At 49.6% G+C, this 23,779-nt stretch overlaps 3 protein-coding genes across 8 annotated transcripts in view; 2 read left to right on the forward strand and 1 right to left on the reverse strand.

Moving 5' to 3' along the window:
* dab2ipa (DAB2 interacting protein a) overlaps positions 1-13,358 on the forward strand; it is a 35,505-nt gene extending 22,147 nt beyond the window's left edge. For both annotated transcript variants that reach the window (XM_085181267.1, XM_085181268.1), the window contains exons 9-23: positions 641-912; positions 991-1,199; positions 1,293-1,437; positions 1,639-1,783; positions 1,858-2,094; positions 2,651-2,840; positions 2,921-3,156; positions 3,407-3,498; positions 3,588-4,070; positions 5,209-5,489; positions 5,618-5,731; positions 5,810-5,932; positions 6,006-6,085; positions 7,338-7,425; positions 7,820-13,358. In XM_085181267.1, the coding sequence (XP_085037393.1) occupies positions 641-912; positions 991-1,199; positions 1,293-1,437; positions 1,639-1,783; positions 1,858-2,094; positions 2,651-2,840; positions 2,921-3,156; positions 3,407-3,498; positions 3,588-4,070; positions 5,209-5,489; positions 5,618-5,731; positions 5,810-5,932; positions 6,006-6,085; positions 7,338-7,425; positions 7,820-7,990 (2,866 nt within the window). In that variant the 3' untranslated portion in view covers positions 7,991-13,358. The remainder of the gene's footprint in view (positions 1-640; positions 913-990; positions 1,200-1,292; positions 1,438-1,638; positions 1,784-1,857; positions 2,095-2,650; positions 2,841-2,920; positions 3,157-3,406; positions 3,499-3,587; positions 4,071-5,208; positions 5,490-5,617; positions 5,732-5,809; positions 5,933-6,005; positions 6,086-7,337; positions 7,426-7,819) is intronic.
* On the reverse strand, positions 8,750-17,274 carry LOC146506003 (gelsolin-like). Of its 2 annotated transcripts, XM_085181276.1 has the most exons (18): positions 17,074-17,274; positions 16,738-16,892; positions 14,489-14,650; positions 14,366-14,425; positions 14,211-14,300; positions 13,928-14,017; positions 13,700-13,832; positions 13,451-13,539; positions 13,221-13,349; positions 13,065-13,151; positions 10,830-10,963; positions 10,645-10,735; positions 10,405-10,575; positions 9,943-10,117; positions 9,749-9,870; positions 9,269-9,346; positions 9,132-9,192; positions 8,750-8,967 (listed from the first exon to the last, which is right to left on the reverse strand). In XM_085181276.1, the coding sequence occupies exons 1-18, from the start codon at positions 17,264-17,266 to the stop codon at positions 8,804-8,806; spliced, it is 2,184 nt and encodes a 727-aa protein (XP_085037402.1). In that variant the 5' UTR covers positions 17,267-17,274; the 3' UTR covers positions 8,750-8,803. The 2 variants fall into 2 exon arrangements, with proteins under 2 accessions (XP_085037402.1, XP_085037403.1); XM_085181277.1 differs by lacking the exons at positions 16,738-16,892; positions 17,074-17,274 and adding an exon at positions 16,383-16,514.
* A 1,113-nt stretch (positions 17,275-18,387) lies between these two features.
* Positions 18,388-23,779, forward strand: part of fhip2b (FHF complex subunit HOOK interacting protein 2B) — a 10,306-nt gene continuing 4,914 nt past the window's right edge. Inside the window, exons 1-11 of one of the 4 annotated variants that reach the window (XM_085181278.1) lie at positions 19,678-19,864; positions 20,578-20,656; positions 20,741-20,826; positions 20,903-20,986; positions 21,529-21,633; positions 21,984-22,103; positions 22,184-22,339; positions 22,530-22,723; positions 22,801-22,912; positions 23,448-23,524; positions 23,610-23,763. In XM_085181278.1, the coding sequence (XP_085037404.1) occupies positions 19,814-19,864; positions 20,578-20,656; positions 20,741-20,826; positions 20,903-20,986; positions 21,529-21,633; positions 21,984-22,103; positions 22,184-22,339; positions 22,530-22,723; positions 22,801-22,912; positions 23,448-23,524; positions 23,610-23,763 (1,218 nt within the window). In that variant the 5' untranslated portion in view covers positions 19,678-19,813. The other 3 variants (XM_085181279.1, XM_085181280.1, XM_085181281.1) reach the window with 3 other exon arrangements.

The raw sequence follows: 23,779 nt of genomic DNA on the forward strand, positions 1-23,779 counted from the left end.
TAGAGCGAAGGACCCAACATCTGTGTCGCGCTGGGTGCTGCATCAAGATGCGCCCGCTTCCTGTCATTTCCAAACACGTATCTCTGACTTTGTTTAGTTAAAACATGCATGGCAAAGAAGAAAGCTGTGTAACTAGTGAAGAGTGTGACGTTTCCACAGCACAGCTCTCCTGCCGAGGTCCACAGAGACTTGAAACAAATGACTTACTGTACTATGAGCACGGCGTGCGCGCCCTCACTGGCGTGCACTTTGCTTGACGCAGCAGGAAACTGCTGCAATCGAAATGAATAAGTTTCTATTAGATGACTGTGATTCAAACCACTTGCAGTAATCATAGTACTTGTACTGCATGTAATAACTGCAGGACTTGTGCTGCAGATAATAATGGTAGTACTTTTACTGCAAACAGCTATTGCAGTACTTATATTGTAGATTGCAGAAGTGTGCTGCAGAGAGTAGTTGTAGCACTGTAAGTATTTATTTATTTATTCTGTGTACTACTGAATCTGTTTATTTGTATTCAAACACAGTACTGCTGTACTTATTCTTAGTTTATGTGTAGTTTTACAGTTTGCACCTTCGATCCACGAGGACGACATTTCACACGACCCGACCACTAATCACAGTGCATGTGCTGCAGGTACTTCTGCGAGCTGTGTCTGGACGATAGCCTCTACGCTCGCACGTCCTGTAAGCTGAAAACTGACAACATCTTCTGGGGCGAGCGCTTCGATTTCAGCAGCCTCCCACCCGTCGCCTCCATCACGCTGCACCTGTACAAGGACACCGACCGGAAGAGGAAGAAGGACAAAAGCAGCTACGTCGGGTTAGTCAACATCCCGGTCGCCACGGTGACTGGCAGACAGCTGGTGGAGAAGTGGTACACACTGAGCACGCCCAGTACAATCCGAGGTATGTAGATCCACTCGGGCTCGTGCGCTGAGGTGTCTCATTCGTGTCACCCTCTTAACCTGTCCCACCCGATTTCAGGTAAGTCGTCTGTGCCAACAGTGAGGGTCAAAGCTCGTTACCAGAGTATCGTCATCCTGCCGATGGAGCAGTACAAAGAGTTTGCGGAGTACATCAGTTCCAACTACCTGCTGCTCTGCTCCACCTTGGAGGCCTCAATCAGCCTGAGAGCGAAGGAAGAGCTCGCTGCTGCACTCGTGCACATCCTGCACAGCACGGGCAAGGCCAAGGTAACCCCGCCCACCACACCTGAACTCTACACCTGGCCTACCACCACCACCTGTTCTTCTTTCAGCCCAGTGACCTTTCACCCCTCACTGCAGGACTTCCTGACCGACCTGATGATGTCAGAGGTGGACCGTTGCCGTGACAACGACCAGCTGATCTTTAGAGAGAACACATTGGCAACCAAAAGCATTGAGGAATACCTGAAGCTGATTGGACAGAAATACCTACAGGATGCACTTGGTACACACACACACACACACACACGCACACACACACACACACACACACACACACAAACACGCACACGCACACACACAGACACAGACACAGACACACACACACACGAAAGCCCCCCTGTGTGCTTATTGTGATATTTATTGATCAGCTGTGTGTGTGTGTGTGTGTGTCTGTGTGTGTGTGTGTGTGTGTGTGTGTGTCCAGGCGAGTTCATCAAAGCTCTGTACGAGTCTGATGAGAACTGTGAGGTGGACCCGTCTCGCTGTGCGACCTCTGACCTCGCGGAGCATCAGGCCAACCTGAGGATGTGCTGCGAGCTGGCATTTTGCAAAATTCTTGACTCATACAGGTACGCACACAAGATCACGCACACCACTGGCGCTCCAGGCCGGCACACGCTGACTCTCGCCGATTGTCACTCAGGGTCTTCCCCCGGGAGCTGAAGGAGGTGTTTGGGTCATGGCGGCAGGAATGCGGCAATCGAGGACGGCCAGACATCAGCGAGCGCCTCATCAGCGCCTCGCTGTTCTTGCGCTTCCTGTGTCCGGCCGTGATGTCGCCATCACTATTCGACCTGATGCAGGAATACCCTGATGAACGCACAGCGAGAACCCTGACACTGATCGCCAAAGTGATTCAGAACCTTGCCAACTTCAGCAAGTACGCCACGGCTTTTATTGTGAAACAATACAGGGCTTTTATTTGGAAAGGACAGCAGCCTTTTTTCTAACGGGGTGTAGGCCTTTTATTTTGATGGAATACAGGGTTTTTATTTTGAAAGGAGTCCAAGGCTTTTATTTTAAAGGAGCAAAGAATTTAAAAAATAATTTATTTTGAAAGCAGTTTAGGGCTTTTTTTTAAAGGACCGTGGGGCTTTTATTCTGAAGGAGTGATGAGTATTTATTGTGAAGGAGTGGAAGGCTTTTATTCTGAAGGAGTGATGAGTATTTATTGTGAAGGAGTGGAAGGCTTTTATTCTGAAGGAGTGATGAGTATTTATTGTGAAGGAGTGGAAGGCTTTTATTCTGAAAGGAGTTCAGGACCAGTATTCTGGAAGAAGCACAGGGCTTTTATTGTGATGTACCAAGCCTGTTCTGAAGTAGTGCAGAGCTTTTACTTTGAAGCCTCTGTACCTGCACTGTGCACGGCTACCTGCCAACTGCATGTGTGCGTGCATGCTGACCTGCTGACGCTGGCGGTCTTACCTGTCGCGCAGGTTCGGCACTAAGGAGGAGTACATGCTGTTCATGAATGACTTTGTGGAGCGGCAGTGGAGCAGCATGCAGCGCTTCCTGCAGGAGATCTCGAACCCCGACGGGCTGAACCACACCGCCGGCTTTGACGGGTACATCGACCTCGGCCGTGAGCTGTCCAGCCTGCACACCCTGCTGACTGAGCTCGACCAGGTAATGCACCTGTCCTGGCAGATGACTCACCTGCCTGCCCAGGTAACTCCCTGACTGCTCTCTCTCTCTGTTTTCTCCAGTCGTGCCTGTCGAAGCTCGGCCCTCTTCCTCGAATCCTCAGAGACGTATCGGCAGCGCTTGCCAATCCAGGGGGTGTGGCCAGTGCAGGGGGCGTATCTGTTTCTTCCCCAGAGCCTCAACGTGTAGTGTCTCCGCCCCCTCTCTCCCCAGCCCCCCTGTCTCCACCCCTTTCTCCACCTCTGGCGACCTGTAATCCCTCTGTTGGCCTGCAGGGCGGCATGGGACTTGATGGAGGGTTAGCATCCTGTGTTTCCTGTTAGCATTAGCATCCCCAGTGGTGAACGGAGAGGGCTCTCACATGGAGCTTCTGCACATGCTCACAGCTGTCTGTGCATGCCAGCGCAGGAAGAGTCTGGTTGATGCTTAAATATCTGACGTGTTATCTGTGCCTTGAGGCGACATTTGTTGTGATTTGGCGCTATATAAATAAAATTGAATTGAATTGAATTGAATCTGTGTGTGTGTGTGTGTGTGTGTGCGTGTAGATTGGTGGACTTCACCAGACTCCCCTCGCCGACTCCTGAGAACAAAGACTTGTTTTTCGTCACTAAAGGGTCGAGCCTACAGCCTGCGTCAGGTGACCTTTCACCTCTCTTCTTTCTCCACGTTCCCATTTCTCCACCACGCTGTCACCCCTGACTCTTCCTGTGATGTCACTTTCTCCAGGCATGCAGGGATCTCCAGCACCAAGCTCCTCCTACTCAGAGTCCAATGAGAATGAGGCCCCGTTTGAAATGACCAATGGAGGTCGGAGAGAGGGGTCCGAGCTGAACAACGAGAGCCGCAGCTTGTCTCTGGTGGACCTGCATGACACCTCCCCTGGCGACGGCCTCGACGATGGTCAGTGGCAGCGCAGGACGGGGCTCCTCCCCCTCTCCTTCCAGAATCCCGTCTATCACATGACCACCACATCACCGCGGCAGCCACAGCAGCAGCAGCAGGCTGACGCCACACCCTCAGACGGCTCGGTGGGGTCGCAGGGAAATGCAGACGACAGGAACACCATGGTGACCAAACCGGCGTTTCTTACCCAGATGTCAGTGGGACTGACAGGGGGGGAGAGGGGGGAGAGGATGTCTGCTATGTCGAGCAGCAGCAGTGGCGAGGAGTACTCGCGGCGAGCGCTGTCCCTCAGCGAGACACTCACAGGTAGAGTCCAGGGTCGGGGGTCAGAAGCAACAGGAAGTGTTTGTGTGTGTCAGTGCTAGGACCAGTTCTGTTTACATTATACATGCTTCCCTTAGGCAGCATCATTAGAAGACATAGCATACATTTACACTGCTATGCAGATGACACCCAGCTCTATCTGTCCATGAAGCCAGATAACACACACCAATTAGTTAAACTGCAGGAATGTCTTAAAGACATAAAGACCTGGATGGCCGCTAACTTTCTGCTTCTTAATTCAGATCAAACTGAGGTTATTGTACTCGGCGCTGAAAAGCTTAGAAATATGGTATCTAACCAGATTCTTACTCTGGATGGCATTACCTTGGCCTCCAGTAACACTGTGAGGAACCTTGGAGTCATTTTTGACCAGGATATGTCCTTCAACGCACATATTAAACAAATATGTAAGACTGCTTTCTTCCATTTGTGCAACATCTCTAAAGTTAGAAATATCCTGTCTCAGAGTGACGCTGAAAAACTAGTTCATGCATTTATTACTTCCAGGCTGGACGACTGCAATTCATTATTATCAGGATGTCCAAAAAACTCACTGAAAAGCCTTCAGCTAATCCAAAATGCTGCAGCAAGAGTCCTGACAGGGACTAGAAAGAGAGAGCAGATTTCTCCTGTTTTGGCTTCCTGTTAGAAAAATTCGAAATGCTTCTGTGGAATGTTCTAATCGCTCTAATAGGATATTATGGTCGACAGTATCGAACGCTGCACTGAGGTCTAGCAGGACAAGCACAGAGATGAGTCCACTGTCAGAGGCCATAAGAAGATCATTTGTAACCTTCACTAAAGCTGTTTCTGTGCTGTGATGAGCTCTGAAACCTGACTGAAACTCTTCAATAAACCATTCCTCTGCAGATGATCTGTTAGCTGTTTGACAACTACTCTTTCAAGGATGTTTGATATGAAGGTTGGAGATTGGCCTATAATTAGCTAAGACTGCTGGGTAAAACCGAAACCAAGATCTAGAGTGTGATTAAAGTGGTTGGTGGGTTTTTGCCATTAGCTACAACGACACTCACAACCAGCAAATTGCTTTATATTTTTGGACGAGGCCTGAAGTTTGAGGATCAGGTCTGATTTACCTTTGGTTGCTCCCATCTTTCAGGTAGCTCCGTCCCACCCCGGCAGAACTCCTCGGGCCCCCAGAGACGAATTGATCAGCCTCCTCCTCCGTCCTCAGCTCCACCCGGACCTCCTCGAGGCCGGACGCCTCCCAGCATGCTCAGCGGCGGCAGTGGTGCAGGATCCGCCTACCCCCCACGTCCCACCTCTGGCAGCATGATGTCATCGAGCCCTGATTGGCCAACCAGCAGCCAGTCGCGGCTCAGACAGATGTCGTCATCGTCCAAAGGAGATAGCCCTGAGAAGCAGCGGCCGGCTGCCAAGGTAACTAGGCTGTTACCATGGTACCACGGAGTCATTTTGTTCAGGCATTCCTGATTTAATGATCAGATGCAAGGAGGCAGTCCTCATACCTGTGGGCGGTACCTGTTCAGGTGTGTTTGTGTGTCCAGGCTCCGTCTCCCTGCGCGTTAGACCGTACGGCAGCCTGGCTGCTCAACATGAACTCCACCTCCTCCTATGGTGAGGCTGAGGATGATCGCCATGATGACAGCCTCGTGGAGAAGGTAAGGTTCTCAAAGTTCTGGGTCAACACTGGTTCTACTGGTCCTGCTGGTTCTGACGGTGTGTGTGTGTGTGTGCAGTACCAGCAGGAGATTGCGTTGCTGCAGGAGAAGTTGCGCATTGCTGCACTGCGTCAGGAGGAGTGTGAAGCACGTCTGATGGTCCAGGATCAGCAGAATCAGCGCATGCTGCAGGAGTACCAGGTCTGTGACCCACCTGCAGAGCAGCTCAGTCACATGACACAGCAAGACCAATAGCAGTGTGCGTGTGTTTCAGGCTCGTTTGGAGGACACAGAGAGCCGGCTACGGAGACTGCAGGACGACAAAGACCTGCAGATGAACAGCATCATCAGCAGGTGGGAACACCTGTGTGCGTTACCATAGAAACAGTACTTGAGGGTTGTGCTTGTTCACCTTAGCAAACAGACATCAAGGAAAAAGACTCCTCAGCAGCCACCTAGAGGTTGAACTGTGAACTGCAGCACCAGCTCCACTGTGCTCGACCGATTCAGATGTCAGAAATAATCAACTTCACCTGACACCTGTCAGGTGCCTGTCCCTCTGTCCCTCTGTCCGTCCATCTGTCTCTCTGTCTGTCTCTCTGTCTGTCCGTCTGTCTCTCTGTCCCTCTGTCTGTCCCTCCCTCTGTCCGTTTGTCCCTCCCTCTGTCCCTCTGTCTGTCCCTCTGTCTGTCTGTCTGTCTCTCTGTCTGTCTCTCTGTCTGTCCCTCTGTCTGTCCATCTGTCTCTCTGTCTGTCCATCTGTCTCTCTGTCCCTCTGTCTGTCCCTCTGTCCGTTTGTCCCTCCCTCTGTCTGTCCCTCTGTCTCTCTGTCTGTCCGTCTGTCTCTCTGTCTGTCTCTCTGTCTGTCTCTCTGTCTGTCCGTCTGTCTCTCTGTCCCTCTGTCTCTCTGTCTGTCCCTCCCTCTGTCCCTCTGTCTGTCCGTCTGTCTCTCTGTCCCTCTGTCTGTCCCTCTGTCCCTCTGTCCGTTTGTCCCTCCCTCTGTCTGTCCCTCTGTCTCTCTGTCTGTCCGTTTGTCCCTCCCTCTGTCTCTCTGTCTGTTTGTCCCTCTGTCTGTCCCTCTGTCTGTCCGTCTGTCTCTCTGTCCCTCTGTCTGTCCGTCTGTCTCTCTGTCCCTCTGTCTGTCTCTCTGTCTCTCTCTCTGTCCGTCTGTCCCTCTGTCTGTCTCTGTCTGTCCGTCTGTCTGCCCGTCTTTCCCTCTGTCTGTTTGTCCCTCTGTCTGTCTGTCTCTGTCTCTCTCTCTGTCCGTCTGTCCCTCTGTCTGTCCGTCTGTCTCTTTGTCTGTCTTTGTCTCTGTTTGTCCCTCTGTCTGTGTGCCTGTCTGTCTGCCCATGTGTGTCTCTGTCTGTTTGTCTGTATTCCTGTCTCTTTGTCTCTCTGTCTTTCAAGTCTGTCTGTCTCTCCATCTCCCCGTCTGTCTCTCTGTCTGCCCGTCTGTCTCTTTGTCTGTCTATTCATCTGTCCATCTTTCTCTCTGTCTGTCTCTCTGTCTGTCTGTCCGTCCTTTTGTCTGTCTCTCTGTATGATCACCTGCCTGTCTGTCTGATCACCTGTCTCTCTGTCTCTCTTTCTGTCTGATCACCTGCAGGTTGATGGCGGTGGAGGAGGAGTTAAAGAAGGATCACTCTGACATGCAGGCTGTGGTTGACTCGAAGCAGAAGATTATAGAGGCACAGGTACGTCTCCATCACCTGAAATCTGTATTTGAAGCCTCAGAGTTTACGACTGTAGAAGTGACCATATTTTGCCCAGTGATGGTGGAAACAGGTGGAAGTGCTCATAAGCTACTCCAGCGTCATTATGGCATCTTAAAAGACGTCTCGAGCTAACGGTAGCTAGCATAGCTGAGTTTTGATGTATGTCTGTAAAAACATTGTGTACGACATCATAATTAGGTGAAATATGTTAGTGAAAAACATTTAATGTTCTTCATATTTAAAGTGTATTAGCAGCACAAACAGGAACAAATGTAGAATCCCGCCTCCCTGTGACAGCTGACTAAAGATCAGGTGGACATGTTTGTTCTGAGCTTACTGTCTCACCTGCCCGTCTTACCTGTCTGACTCTCAGGAGAAGAGGATTGCGAGTCTTGACGCAGCAAACACTCGTCTGATGGCGGCTCTAACTCAGCTGAAGGAGCGTTATGCCGTGACATCACAGAGGAACGGCCTGTCTCCGAGCAACACGTCATCGCTGCAGATCACCGAGAACGGAGAGTTCCGCAACTCTGGCAACTGCTGAGCTCTAACTGGCTGTTCTGCAAGGAGAGGGAGGTGCTTAGCCTTATGAGGCGGGGCTAACCCATAGACTTTTACAGATGAACCTCTGACCTTAATCCAACTCATTTCCTGTTTTTGTTTTGCACGTTTTCTCTTTGAACTAGTTAGAGTATGACATCATATCCCGTTTACGTTTTGGTACTTCCTGTTACGAATCAGAAAAACGTTCCCGAAACCAAAATGGACATTTTATGACTTTACACGACATGAAGCAACCCCACCTGTACGCGGCTCCAGGCTGGAGGAACATTTGTTTTAGACGCTTTGACTTTCGATTGTATTTTAAAGGAACAGTCCGACCTTTGTGTCCGAGCTGCCTCACGGAAACTTCCTCATCCCGGTTAGCCTAGCTTAGCACAAAGACTAGAAGCAGCACCACAACTCCAAGTGATTGTGTTGGCCCCTCAGGGCTTCCGTAGCTTTGAATATTTTGGTCACATGGGCGAGGCGTGGGAGAGTTAGAGATGCTAGTTTGTTGTTTCAGAGAATTCTGATTTTAATGTAAACACCAGATTTTATTGTAAAGCGGTCCAAACTTTAAATTGTGATGAATAGTTTGTGAACACGTGCACACGACTCTCGACTGTCTCTGCTGTGCTCACTGTGGCTTCTGTCTCCGTGTTCATGTTTCCTTATTGTTATTTATCCACGTTGGTACTTATAGAGACGCTCCAATAAACGAATACACCGTCTACCTGCTCATCACACACAGACGTGCATGTCGATAAGAAGCTTTTATTCATGCAGACAGCTCAAAGGTAAACAGGAAGTGAGGTCACAGGGCCTGGAGATAGCGCTGGAGTGGGCTAATGGACCAGTATTCGTACTCCCAGCCCAGAAACCAGCCGGTGAAGGTCGGCGGTTCGAATCCCTGCTTCACCGTCACGATGGGGGTTCGAGGGTCACGATTGGCTGGGTCAGTCTCGATGTAGCGCTCAGCTGCAGGAAAAAAGAAAAGGTTTTATTTCAAACGCCTCAAAAGTTACGAGTTTAGACTTTAAATGACAACTGAACAGATCCTTCGAGATATTAGACGAGTTCAGCGCAGAGGACATCGGACACACAGCCAGGTAACGCCCACTTCAGCCTCCCGTCGGTCTCACCTGATGTCACCGCCCGCGTCTTCTCCTCCTCCTGAGCTTCGTTTCCAATCCAAACGAACACCTGCAGCAGGACAGGACGTGAGGACACCGAAGAGATGCAGACATCTTTAACCGTATGAACAGAAGGAGACGCCCACCTGGTCCCAGGTATCCAAGATCATGACATCATCAGGAGCGAGATCATCCTGCGTCAGCTCACCTGGAACTTCATCTACCTGAAACACGGATTCACCTGTGAAGATTTGTTTAGCAGCAAGCCTGGTCTGAGGTCAACACGCCAACATGGCGCGTCTTTGTCCCGCACTCCTCCCCCAGCCAGCAGACGGCCGGCCCTCTGCTGTTCTGTTTTGTTGTCTTCACAGTCTAAAGTGTGTTTAGGCGACATTGTTGTGATTGTTGTGCAATTAAAACTGAATTGAAAGAGGATATAATAAAGTCGAGCCTCCAGGCGTCTCTGGATTTAGAAGTTTCAGTTTCCACCTGAAGCTGAAACTATCGAGCTGATTGACTGATTCATCTTGTAAACATGAAACTGGCTTTGCTAGAACTTTGTAGTAAACAATGATGTGACGTTGGCCTTGCTGCTGGAGAACCAATCATGTGACGAGCTGACCGACCTTGAAATTTCCAGTCTTGTTGGAGCAGGCAAACAGCCGCGGAGGATGAGCGTCCATCTTGTTCTTCAGCCGAGCAGACCGACAGTAGTCCTGCTGCCCCCCCAGCGTATCCCAGAATCCACCTGTAACCGCAGATGGTCAGTTTATGGTTCTAGTATGTGCACATTGGTAAATATTTCACCTGTCCTCCCCACCTTGCTCCTCCCCCTCGTCCAGAAGGGTGGGGGTCACATGCAGGATCTCAGCCAGCTGTTCAGCTCCCTTCAGTTCGTCCGGGTTGCTTCTACTGCCTTTCCACATCCAGGATCCAGAGGGGAAAACCAGCAGGAAAACATCGTTGGAGTTCAGACGGGAGGAGGACGGCTCCACCTGACAAGAGCAGAGGAGTCAGGCTCCACCTGGACTAACCAATGCAGGTTCAGACGACGTGACAGTCGCAAGGCGTGAAGATCTGAACCAAAACCTTTTGGACCAAAATATTCCTGAGCTCAAACTAAAGTTCTGGACTCAAAGTCTGAGCCCTCAGAGTTCTCTGGACTCAAAGTCTATCAACCAGAAGCCTGGGACGTTCTTTGAACCAGAGGAACTTTGGTTTTCTGGACTAAAACGCTAAAAGGGAAGAACCCGTCTCCACTGGGCTCCAGTTCTCGCCTCACCTCCACAGTTCTGGTGTTTCCTGCTGGATTGGCTCTTATCTGGAACAGGCGAGTGTCTGCAGCTTCTGATTGGCCGTTCTCTCTAGAAGTCCCGCCCTTGTACACCACCAGTGGTTTGTCGCCAAACAGACTCATGAGGTGGGCGGGCTCTTTTCCTTGAATGACCCGCACCTGCACACAGGTAACAGTAAGAGCCTTTCCTGCTCAGAGGGTTGGGCTCGGCGTTCCCAGCTGGTTTACCTGGACAGCACTTCCTCCCAGCTCATCGTCCACCTCAACAGCCAAGAAGGCCGATGCCGCAACCTCGTCCTGGGTAGACTCCGCCCCCTGCCTACAGAGGGAGTAAAAACATCTAAATTAGAAGCAGGTTTCCAGCACTAGATGGCTCCCTGCTGTGGAGACCCAGCACGCATGCAGCGCCTCACCACATGTAGATGATCTGACCGCGTCGGTCGCTGTGCTGGTAGCGATACAGGATGATGTAACTGTCTCCTCCATAGAACTGACCGTAGGACGCCGAGTCCACGGGAACCTTCTCCGAGCCTTCGACCCTCCAAATCTACGGACAGAGACGGACGTGTCTGTAAGGCGGCTCTGCGGCCACGGACGCCACAGCTTTCAAAGCGAGATCGCTTTGAGATCAAAAACCCAAACGTTGGAAAACAGTTAAAAATCACCTCGTGTAAGTGACGTCACCGACTTACATGTTTGTATCGAGAGAGAAACGTCCAATCCAAACAGAGGCGTGTGTAACCTACCTGTTACACACGAGCATTCAAAATGATCCAATCAGAGAGCTTCGTGTGACCAAGGCTGACACCAGCCCGTCTTTGCTGCGTGTGACAAACTCTCATGTTTTGGCTTCGTCCTGCTCAGTGACAGGAAGCTCCTGACTTCTCTCTGTGAAGGTGTCAAACTCTGGCCCGCGGACCAAATTTGGCCCGCAGCCTAATTACATTTGGCCCGTGAAGCCACACCAAACTATTATTAGAGCTGGCCTACTGGCTTCATACAGCTAATATATATAGTTTAGTATTAAGCTTTGCTTGTTCCACATTCAGTTTTTCAGCAAAACGTGTCCATAAGGAAAGATTAATTCTCATATCTGGAGGAATAAATATTTCAATAAATATTAACGTTAGCCCGACTTTGTTCCAGTTTTGAACTTTGGCCCACTGTGTGTTTGAGTTTGTAGACAGTAATGAGTGCAGCCAGGTGATAAGCTAGTGTGTCTGACTTACATGCAAATGTTTTATCAGCACACCTGTGGACACAGCTAACTCTCCTGGCACCAATGGAGACGGTTTTCCATCAGAGAGGAGGGATGATGTGGCGTTCAAGCTCGGTTAGTCGAGTACGACTGGAGGAAGAAAAACGGCCACATTTCCATTCGGGTCAGTTTTTCCAAATAGTGCCCTCGAGGCACTTCGCTGTGAAGCTGTGTGAACGTCACGAGTGCCATATTTTCACAGACCTCTCAGTTACGAAACAGGAGACACTACAGGTGAACGCATCGTCTGCAATCTTCGTCATCTTTGAGGTTTTATGACATTTGAAATATGCAAATGAGGTCTGACTATGTGAAATAGACTTTGGATCATTTCTTTCCAGCTTGAGAGAAAACCTGTGACACAATCTGAAGGTCGACCGGTGTGAGGGGAAACCACCAGAAGAGGCACAACCGTGTGTGGACAGCTTCACCTTTCAGTGCACAGATTGGGTGGAGGGTATTGAAACGAATGAAACAACCAATGATGGGAGCTGCTGGCGATCATCGCTTTGACTCAGTGCTGCATGTTTACAGCCTGACACGTTTGTTCTTCAGTGATATTAGTGCTAGTTCTGTCATAATGTGGCTGTTAGGGAGGCGATAGTTACTTTGTACTGTACTTCAAACCCTGTTGATGGCGCTCAGTCATCCAGGAAACAGGCTGGTTCTGCTCATCTGGACGTTTTCAGTGCGAGAAACGTTTCACCGTCATCAGGTGACTCCTTCAGTCTCAGCTGACTGCAGGTTTCTACCTTAAACAGTCTGATCAGTGGTCATGACAGTCTGCATATTAATGATCATACACTGACCTCACCATTGTGCAGATGTCCTGTTTATAATGCTGAAACCTGCAGTCAGCTGACACTGAAGGAGGATGATGATGATTTTCTCCCACTGAAAACGTCCAGCTGAGCAGAACCAGCCTTTCGGGCACGTTACAGGTTTCTGCTTGTTCAGCGTCCACAGAGAACGAGCACCTGCCTGCTCATGCATCATTGCTCAGCACACAGAGCTCTGCGACATCACATGTTATGCTTTACGAGGTGGTCTTTGCGTCTCCTGGGATCAGCTCGATTAAATACAAACAGAGCGAAGAGTCAGAAAGGCGCTATGACGCGGTAGATGGTCGATTTTCTGAGAGTCCTTTCTTCTGCAGCAGCGATGTGTGCCTGCACAGGTGACAGGTGGGTCAGTCAGCTGCAGGTGAGCCAGCCTGACGTTGAGGTCAGTCACACGCTGGAGCTGCCCGGGTTTCGTCAGTCAGGAGCCTCTCAGCTTCTCGTGGAGCTGAAACCTGCAGATGTTACTCAGGGCTGAAAACCAGCCCTGAGTAACATCATGCTTGTCAGGTGACCGTGTACCTGAGCTGCCGACAGTCAGGTGTTCTCACCTGTTTTTCTCCGTCCCCGCAGTCGACCATGCCATACTGCGCCGCCATGCCTTCTGATTGGTGGAGCGTAGATGCATCAAACGACACCTGTCCAATCACAGGAGTCAGCTTTGCTCTGGCTCGGCACAGTTCAGTCCTGGAAGCTGATTGGCTTACCTTTTCCATCTTTGCAATCTTATTGGACACGTAGGCGGTTCCCATGCCGACCGTGTCACTGGGGTCCCTCCAGTCCTTAAAGAACTGTTTGAAGAGCGGCCCCTCCCCGTGCTCGGGAAAGACCTGGACCTGGGGGGGGGGGGGGAAACACAGGTAGGACAGGAAAATCGGATCACCTGTTACCTGACGCAGCTCATTTCAGGTGAGACTGTGTGTGTGTGTGTCTCTACCCGTGTGAAACTGGGGTAGTTCATCTTTGAGATGAACGACTCCGCGGTGTTCAGGACAGCGTGACGCTCCTCCGAGTTTGCATCTTTACCTGCACACACGCACGCAGTTAATTTGGACCAGCAGGTGTTACATTCAGGCGACCTCCGGACGTTCAGTTTATTCACAGGTGGAAAAACGAGCGCTCCCTCTCCACGACCAGTTCCCGGCCTGTCAGTGGGTCTTGCTGGTTTCACACCTGTTGTGCTCACCTTTCCAGATGAAGATGTGTCCGTTGGCTCCGTTGTCAAGAATGAAACACTCGCTGGACACCAAAGTATTCTGGGAGAACGGGCTCTCCTCGGCCACCACGGTGACCTCCAGGTCTCCGCCTGCATTCGACACCTGAGACGAGTCACGTGTAAATCTTCAGACATCACGGGCAGCCACGGAGAGCTGATTGGATGACGATCCAGGTGAGAAACACCAGAGTTTGTTACCTTGTAGAGACAAGCCGCTTTCCTGTTGGAGGCATCCGTCTCGGTGTCGTCAGCCTGAGACTCGGAAAGCTCCGGCTTCTCCCCGAGAGCCTGAACACAGAGCAGTGAAAGGTCAGCTGAACGTCCCATCATGCACTGCAGCTTAAACAGCAGAACAGTTTCTGTATCAGGCTGTAAATGTGCGTCACTGCTACTTCTGCTGGACGCCAGAGGAACTGAGCTGTGGTGCGTTTCTGTACTGCTAAGGAGTCTGTGATGAAATCATTACGCACGATTTGCATACCTCTACCATCTTCTCTGGCTCCGCCCCTTCATCGCAGACCTGGAGCTCAGCCCGCCCGCACCTCTCATTGTCACGGATACCCTTAGACATCTGTCGAAGATTTAATTAATCGGGTATTCTGCTTTGTGACGTCATAAAATGATGTCAGTACTCACCGTGGTTGCCTTCAGCTTCTCAAAGTGGTTGCTGTGGGAACCAGACCACTGAATAATTTCCTGTAGAGAAAAACAGGTTTACGGCTGTACCACCCTCTCTCACCTGTCCCGCCCCTGCCTCACCTGTCCCAGGTCCAGAATGAAGCTATCTGACTGGTTGAAGCTGTCCCAACTGACAGGAACCTCCGTCGCCCTGACAGCGCGCCGACCTCTGACATGCAGCAGTCGCTTAACATCAACATCATTGGTCACCATGTGCTTGAACCCTGAGGCCACGCCCCCTTTCTGTTTCCAGACAGGCAGGAAGTGAAGTCATTTAGAATGAGCTCATTAATGAGCACAGAATCAGCGTAAGTACACAAAGTAATTAGGGGTGCAACAATACACAAAATTCACGGTTAGATATTTTTTTGATAAAAAAATATTCATGCCTTTTTAATTTGTCATTTATTAAAATTATAAATATATATTTTAACTCAAACGTGCAGTTTTTAAATTTAATGTTGCTGAAACAACAAAATAAATCTGATGGAGAAATCACTCATCTGTGGAAAAGAGAGTTTATTACAGAGAAATGTCTCTTTCCAAAATAAAAGCTCTACTATACGCTTCTTCTGGGCTATATTCTCAGCAGCATATTAAACATATCAGGTCCCCATAAGGAGAATCATGTGCTAACGGCTGTCTAAATGACTCGGGTAAAGTTTGTAGCATGCGTGCTTGTTGTTTTTGTCTGCTTCCACTTGTCTTTGCACGAGGATGATGTCGGTGTAAATGTGCAGTCATATGCTGTGTCCCATTTCAGGGTCTGCACGCTTGAAGTACGCGCACTACGCGTACTACGTACGGTGCGTACTATAAGTACGAGAAGTGCGGAAGTGAGAGGCTTGTGAAATGGGACGGTATATGCTTCGTCGCGCTGTTCAGGTTGCCTAGCAACCATGATACTAACCGCGAGACACGTTACATACAGCTTTGTTTGACAGAAATGGAGGAGAAAATTGTTTTGTTGGCCATTCATTTTTGTTCTGACATCACTTTGATTAGTTGAGTATCTGAGGCTGAGACCACAGGACTGTAACATGATTCAAGGGCTTCATTTCTGTACTGAACAGTCATTTAAGATTAGCTAGTAAATAATAATTAGTTAATGTTGTTCATGAGACTAAAGTCATCTCATTATGGTAATGTAAATATAATATGGCCAATATTATAGTATTGTCAGATTATTATGATTGATATATATATTTTATATATAATCTGTATCACTGACTTTCAGCTTGTTGTGTTTGTGGATATATGACTGACTTTAATTATCCATAAAATCATGAGATTCTCTGTAAGATTAAGGTCGACTATATGTATATTTAGAAGTAGAGGCTTTAAAACCAAGTTAATGCTGAAAGTACAAACATCACTAGTGTCACATAACTTTGCCGACATGTGTCCAACAGCAATGTTTTAATGTTCTTCATTATTAAACATTCGCACATAAATAAGTGACGTCATATTCAGTACTTACTTTTGACAGTTCACTCTTGGCCGCTCCCTTCTGCCGTATTTTGCGGCAAAATTATCCACACCCACCGCCGCGCTATGAATTGTGGGATATATGGGACCACGAAGCGTGCACCGGACCACGCTTGATATTTGGGGAAATCGACGACGCATTTGGAGTATGCATTTGAAGTACACTTCGAATTGGGACAGCCGTCGTCGCGTGGCGGTGACGTAACCGCACTTAAAATGCGTACTTCAAGCGTGCAGACCCTGAAATGGGACACAGCGATATTCGTTGTGTTCCCACTAGTGCTGTCAGCGTTAATCTGAAATGACGTTAACGCCACAACACGGCAAATCTCCGTTAACGAGCTACCGCGGATCGCCCCGTGCGTGGGGCTGGACAGCCAACACGTTAACGAGCTAACTGCGCTAACGGACTAGTTCCCACCAATGTAATTGAGCATTGCGTGGCACATCCAACATACTGTTTTACTTTTGTCCATGACACGCTTACCTTCAGGGTCATACGTCACATGAAAACCAAAATAGTTCCAAACGCCAGATCTGAATGAGGGTGGGGGAGGTTCAATTTGCCATGTTGCAACGAGCTTAGCTTCTGTCTTGCTAGCTTGCACTGCGCTCAGTGAATGCGTTCGACTATTCCGCCTAGGCTGCACTGTCGAGCGCAGATCCACTGAGCGCTCAACACAGACAGCATCATCAGAAGGAAAGTTGATAAAATAAATTAAAGATTTTGTATTGTTCATACATATGCCTACGGAACCGAAAGCACTGTATCGAACAGTTCAATATCGATATGAGTATCGTTGCACCCCTAGTGGTAATATTAGTACTTGTGTTGTAGTTACCATGTATGTGAGACCAGATTTGAAGTACCCGGTGAAGGTACCAGACTCGTAGCCCTGTACTTCGCGGTACTGGACCGGCGCCCCCTGCAGGAAGTCGTCCATCTGAACAGTGAGAATAGCCGCCGCTCCGCTCTCATCCTGAGAACACGCTGAACCTGTGAGACAGTCGGCCAATCAGAGAGCAGAACAGCTGGTCAGCTGCAACCACAACCAACACCACCAAGTACTGCAGTATCAGGAGTCACAGTGCTACACCACTTCCCGTTTACATTTATTTTGACTGTCACTATGACATGTTCTCCAGCAGTAGTATCAGTACGTGAAATACTGCAGTACCCTGCCAGTAGTGCAGGTCGTACTGCAAGGCACCGCTGCGGTTGCTCGTGCTCTTCAGGATCAGGTACGCATCGCCGATGTAGAACCGGCCATACAGGCTCTCAGGAACAGGAACCAGCTCCATGTCCTCCACCCGCCACACCTGAAGCCCCGCCTCCTTCCCTGCACGCTCAAACTCTAAATGGGATACCATGATGTCACCTACAAGGGGCGGAGCCACAGAAAAGAAAACAGTCCAACCTGAAAACGTTTCACTGAAAGGGGCGTGGCAGACGCATTAACCAATGCATGTAATCCCCACCCACAATATCAGATTTATTTACTCTGGCTAACCCCAAGTCATGAAAACATTAAAATCAGTCACAGGACAAACAGGTGTGTGCTGCAGCCCAATCAAAACACATGTAAAGCTCAGAGCTGCTGGATGATGAATTTCACAGCAGCTCCCATAGCACAGGTGTGTGTGTCGTATTAACAGCATTGTGTTCCTCTTGCAGTAGCTGGTTCATTGTGTGCACTTCCCTTTTCACAGGGCGAGGTTGACACACACAAACACACACCTGTGCCAATTCTGACACACCTGCAAACATGAGCTAACACACCTGACCGCTCACAGGTCGTCCAACCCCGAGGCTGTATGAAAACATCTATCAAGTTTCAACCTGTTCAGGTTGCATCAACACACACAGTTGGTTTTGACATGCATGTTTTAGCATGGTGTGTGTGTGTGTGTGTGTGTGTGAGAGTGTGTGTCGTATTAACAGCGTTGTGTTCCTCTTGCAGTAGCTGGTTCATTGTGTGCACTTCCTTTTTCACAGGGCGAGGTTGACACACACAGCGGCTGTATCCCAATTCAGGGTCTGCAGCCTTAAAGTACGAAGCCTCAACGATCCTCAAGGGCCGCGTACTCAAAGACCGCTAAGGCCGGAAGTGCGAGGCTTGTGAAATGTGACGGTCTAGCCTCCGTGGCGCTGCCCAGGTTGCCTAGCAACCATGATACTAACAGCTGGAAACGTTTCATACAGCTTTGTTTGACAGAAATGAAGGAGAAAATCTTTTGTTCATTTGTTTGTTTGTTTCTACATGAGCTTTGATCATTCTCTGATTAAGCTCAGCTATTGAACGGCGTATATTTTAAAGTAAAGGCTTTAAAACCAAGTTAGTACAAACGTCACTAATGTCACATGACTTTGCCGACATGTGGCCAACAGGAATGTTTTAATGTTCTTCGTTATTAAACATTTGCACATAAATAAGTGACATCATATTCAGTACTGACTTGAAGTTTACTCTTCGGGCGCCCCTCAGCCGCCGTTTTTTTTCAGCAAAATTATCCACACCCACCGCCGTGCTATGCATTCTGGGATATGTTGGGCCACGAAGTCTACACCGCCACGTCCTTAAAATTCAGGGAAATGAAGGACGTATTTGAGGGACGCATTTCGAGCAGCCTTCGAATTGGGACAGCCTTCGTTGCGTCGCAGTGACGTAATCGGCCTTAAAATGCGGCCTTTAAGGCTGCAGACCCTGAATTGGGATACAGCCAAACACACACCTGTGCCAATTCTGACACACCTGCAAACATGAGCTAACACACCTGACAGCTCACAGGTCGTCCAACCCCGAGGCTGTATGAAAACATCTATCAAGTTTCAACCTGTTCAGGTTGCATCAACACACACAGTTGGTTTTGACATGCATGTTTTAGCATGGTGTGTGTGTGTGTGTCCATCTCACCTCTGTGGCATTCACAGAAACAGTAAGTGAAGAAGGTTTTCTATATTTAAACATTTGAAATCAAGAAGTTTAAAAGCAGGAGGAGGAAAACCCGACAGACAGCGAATGCCTCCTCACTGATCACAGGTAAGGAACACAGAGGAAACACACCTGAGCAGTTACTGAGAAGCAAGACTGACTGTGGAGAAGATGAGGAGGATGAAGAGCTTCTGCGGAAAAACAAACATCACCTTGATGACAGGCTCGAAATGATGTCACAGAAACTCACCTGAAACAGAGGAACTCACCTGGACGTCCTCACTGAGCTCCACCTGTCTCTGACAGAAGAGGGCGGGGCTGCAGCGCCTTTTACCTCGGAAGCCCCTCCCTCACCTCACCTGTGACGATGCACATGCTCAGACCAGCTGAGCGTCCCTCTGATGCTGTCCGTGCGGCTCCAGGTGCAATTAGGTCGTTGTAGTCTTCTGCATGTTTTCATACAGAAATGAACAGAATGCATTAGAAACGTGTCTCTGATTGATCGACATGTGACCTGTGACGAAATCGGAATTCAAATACTCAAAAACTTTATTTATAACTAAACTTATTTTATTTACAATGTTCACACAATAATCAGTGATTCCTTAAAATTTCGTATTCAACTGAAAGTTCACGTCAGACTGTCTGACTGATAGAGGCAGGTCATCATGCTTTCTAACACTGACTTTAATGCTGAACTTTTTTAAGAATTAATTTGATTACTAAAACTAATTACAGCCGACGACTCTCGAATTGATTGTTTTTAACTATTATTGAAGCTCTTATTCTGAAATCTCAGCATCCGTTACGTTGACGGCCTTGTCTTATTGTGAAAGTTCAGATCGGATGTGTTTACGTGGAGGTTTCCGGTTGACACGGAGCGCTCAGCTGTTAGCACAGCTGGTCGACATGTCGCAGAAAACCGGGAATAAACGGGAATAATCGGGCTGACGGTCGGCTGGGGTCGCTCGGTTTAGGCGGGAAAATGGAGACGTTCGGCAGGTTCACGAGCATGCTGCTGCACGCGCTGGAGACGGTGAGTTAGCAGTTAGTTAGCTGCTGTTAGCTCCGTGAAAAGTTGGACAAAGTTAGTCACTCGGATGAGCTGTTTGTCACTGCTGACCCTGACCAATCTGCTGTCACCGACACATAAGCACAGAAGCTTACAGGTGCTAACGGTAGCTTCAGAGTACTCCAGGTGTTTACGTGTTTACCTGCTGGAGATAGGTTTGTGTCAGGGCTCAGGAACTCGCACAGGTAGAGACAGGACAGACAGGTATGTGTGCCAGCTGTAACTGTACTCCACTGTCACCTAATGAGTATACCAGTAAAGCTTTTTGAAATTAATTAAAACCAGCTTTATAAATAAACCTAGTGAACTGATCGAGACAGGTGACCTGGTCAGGACATGAAGTTCTACAGCTGCTGGAACAGCAGCTGATTCAGCCAACAAGTTCTGATCTATATCGGAACCAGGCCGTTTGAAGGCAAAGCAGCCAGTGAGTACAGAGAACATGAAGGCACCGATTAGCTTTATGGATCTTTACTCAGCTGGTTTAGGTCAGGACTGATGAAGCACTCTGATTGGTTCCCTGGCTTGATGCATACTTAATGATCCAGGTAAAGAAATGCCCCCAAAATTTGTCTTCATCTGGACGTAGCGTTTCAGTGGGAGAAACGTTTTGTCATCGTCCGGGTGACTTCTTCACTTCTGCACACTCACTACCTCACATCTCACCTGTCTGTCAGAGGGAGCCCACAGTGGAGCTGTTTGACTCGTTTGTCGATCACTGGAAATCAATCACCAATTATTATATCGATACGACAGGTGAGGCTCTTTAACCTGCAGCTAGTTACCACAGCCACACAACCAGCCAATTGAATTCCTCTGTGTGTGTGTGTGTGTGTGTAGATGACAGTCGTCCTGTCAGACAGACGGACATCCCCTGGCATCTCAGACAGATGTTGGACATCCTGGTGTACGAGGAGAAGCAGCAGGTGCGTCAGTGGGACTCGGAGCTGTATTGATCAGCATATCCATCAGAGTATTGACTGTCCTGTCTGTATTGATCAGGCCGTGGAGGACACAGGAGCCTGTATGGAGTACCTGCTGCAGCACAAGCTGCTGGAGACTCTGTGCACACTGGGGAAGGCTCAGGTAACGGTGCTGCAGTGCCCCCTTCAGGGCTGCGCACACTCACTGATACAGTGAAAGCTGCAGGCTAGGATGATGATGATGATCCTGCTCTTCAGTCATAAATGTTCAGGTTGATGAGGTCACTTCCTGTCTGAAAGGCTAGCCTGCCCATCTTAGAGGAACAGCTCGCTGTTTACTTCCTGTTTTAGTACCTGGCACTGAGACTGAGCTGCGTGGTCAGGTTTTATGGCCTGTAGCGTTAGGAGCTCACAGCTCTGATTGGTGGATCTTTCCTAACCCACAGACTGTATGTGAACGATGGAAGCAGACATTGTGACATCGGCTGGTGAAGTGCTGATTTAGAGCTCAGAGATCAGGTTTTACAGCAAGAATAGTCTGCTTTACAAAGACTGCAGATTTAGTCCGAAGCAGCCATTGTTTGTTTACAGTCTGTAGAAACACCTGTCTCCAGGTGAGGGTCTCTGTGCTGAATCCAGTTTTAGCTTCAGAGCAGGAACGCGGTGAACTGTGAGCTAACACTGTAACCTTCTGTCCTCTCTCAGTATCCTCCAGGGATGTTCCAGCAGGTGCTCCTCTTCTTCTCCAAGCTCCTGTCTCAGGTGCAGAAGCCTCTGCTGCAGCTGGTGAACGTCTACAGACCTGTGCAGGTAAACCAGGTGGAACATCTACACTGCAGAGGCTCGTCTGTACCTGTCAGTCCTCACACGGCTTACAGTGACACGCACACAGCAGGAAGTTTAGGTTACAGACAGTGTAGTGAGGTCGTCAGAGCGTAGGCAGGTGAGACGCTCCACCTGAGCACAGCACAGAGGAAACAAGGCAGCGTTTTATCTCTCAGCCACCTGGGGGACAGCCCTGAAGCCTGGACACCTGAGGACACCTGAGGACACTGCAGCTCAAGCTGCTTATTTAAATCTTCCCAATAAAGCTAACCTTTCTTCACTTTCTGTCTACCACTGCCTGTGCTGATGATGTCACTATGTGCTCCGCCCCATAGAAGCTGATTTGCCTCTGTGCACTTCCTGGTTCCCAGACTGAAAAGGAGGAAGCTCAGTTCCTATTGGTCGTCTGCTCCAGAGTGAAGCAGGATCCCCACACGCTCAGATACGTCTTACAGGTAACCTCAGAAGGTCTTAGGTCCACTTCCTGTCACGTGATGTGAGCTCATTATCACATGACTGTTATCTTTGCTTTCAGCTTCCAGACCAACCAGTAAGCAGTACACTGAGCTCTGACCAATCAGAGAGCAGCATGCAGGCATCCAGTCGGGGGACAGATCCTCCGCTGCCCCACGGCCCCATCCAATCAGAGAGCTGTCTGCTGAGGGCCCTGCTGGGTCTCACTAAGAGCCAGGTCAGTAACCCGAACATCTCGCGGTGCATTCAGGTGCCGTCTGAATAACTGGAAAATGAAAGATGGCAGAAAGTTTTGATGAGCAGAGACGTCAGCACGCAGCACTGTGAGCTCTGACCAATCGCAGTCGGCAGCAGCGACACTGTGTGTTGCACTAACGATGGAGCGCTTCATCGCTGTCCCTTCACAGAGCACCTCCGTGTGTCTGAAGGCCCACGAGAGCCTCCTGCTGCTCTGCGGGCTGCAGGCCGGGTCCTCAGGGGAGCTGCTGAGCACTCACACCCAGCTGGGAGAGCTGCTGGCTGTGAGGCTGCAGGACCTCTACTCCCTGCTGCCTCTGGAGGACGCTGCAGAGCTGCAGAGCTGGCCTCACACGCCCTGGAGGTAAGAACACACACACACAGTAGTGCACGATGCAGTACTGCAGACTGGTGTACTGCAGCATGTCCTCTTCCCCTCAGCTCTCAGTTCTCTCGCCTCAGCACTGACCCCAGCTCACAGTCTGTGGGTCACATGATCAATTTCTTCTGCTGGCTGGACTTCCTGGATCACCTGATGAGACAGGCACCACAGGTAATCTACCATGACAGGTACACAGCTGCTAGTAATGCTAATAATGCTCAGGGATGCCAGTGCTTTGTGGGTAGTTGCTGCCATGCTGTCCACGCAAATGTAAACAAAGAAACCAACAGGTGATACGGAGGAAGACGCGCCTAAATCCTCCTGCAAAGGTGCGCACATCCAACAGGTTCAAGCTCACACTCGGGTGTGCGCGACTGTGACAAGCTCTTCAGTTTTTCCTGCGTGCCGCTAAACAGAGCGATGAATTTCTCCTGCAGCATCCAGGGTGCGAACGACTCGCCGTGCTGCTCACACTCATGACCTGAGCGATCTTTGGACCGTCTCAGGTCCTCCAGGTGTGACGCTCTCCTGGCAGGGACCGTGACTGTGGGCTCTCTGTGACCTGACTGTGGGATCGCTGTGGGCTGGCTGTGAGCCGACTGTGGGTTAGGGGGTTAGGCTAATGCTAACACTGCTGCTAAGCTATCGCTAATGCTAACACAATCATCTGATCCCCACTCACACCTCACTCTGTGTGTGTCTGCAGGTGTTGTCAGTGAAGTTGGCTGTGTGTGTTCATCAGCTCTGGTTGGTGGAGCTTCTTCAGCCTCAGCTGTTGGACACGTGAGTCCTTCATCATCCATCGTCATCCTCCTCACAGGAAGTGGGGGTCCTATCAGATCTTAGGTGTGTGTTTGTGTGTGTTTAGGTGTGAGCAGGTGGTGCTGGGCTCCACCTCCGTCCTCTGTGCCACTGTCAGGCTCGTCCAGTCCTCATCTCTGCTGGATCAGCTCGTCCACTTCCTGCTGCGGAGCGACGCCGCTCAGCCGCTGCTGCGCCGCTGCGACCACATCTCTGACCAGGTGAGAGCACGCCCAC

This window comes from Neolamprologus multifasciatus, chromosome 12, assembly GCF_963576455.1.
Source record: "Neolamprologus multifasciatus chromosome 12, fNeoMul1.2, whole genome shotgun sequence".
NCBI lineage: Eukaryota > Metazoa > Chordata > Actinopteri > Cichliformes > Cichlidae > Neolamprologus > Neolamprologus multifasciatus.

What these genes read in the sequence shown, in the direction of transcription:
- LOC146506003 (XM_085181276.1), bottom strand. Translation starts at nt 17,266, where the DNA reads ATGGTATCCCATTTAGAGTTTGAGCGTGCAGGGAAGGAGGCGGGGCTT. An exon ending in GGTCAGATCATCTACATGTG is followed by an intron (nt 10,736 to 10,829) that starts GTGAGGCGCTGC and finishes CTCCCTCTGTAG; the next exon opens with GCAGGGGGCGGAGTCTACCC. An exon ending in TCTTGGATACCTGGGACCAG is followed by an intron (nt 9,193 to 9,268) that starts GTGGGCGTCTCC and finishes GTCCTGCTGCAG; the next exon opens with GTGTTCGTTTGGATTGGAAA.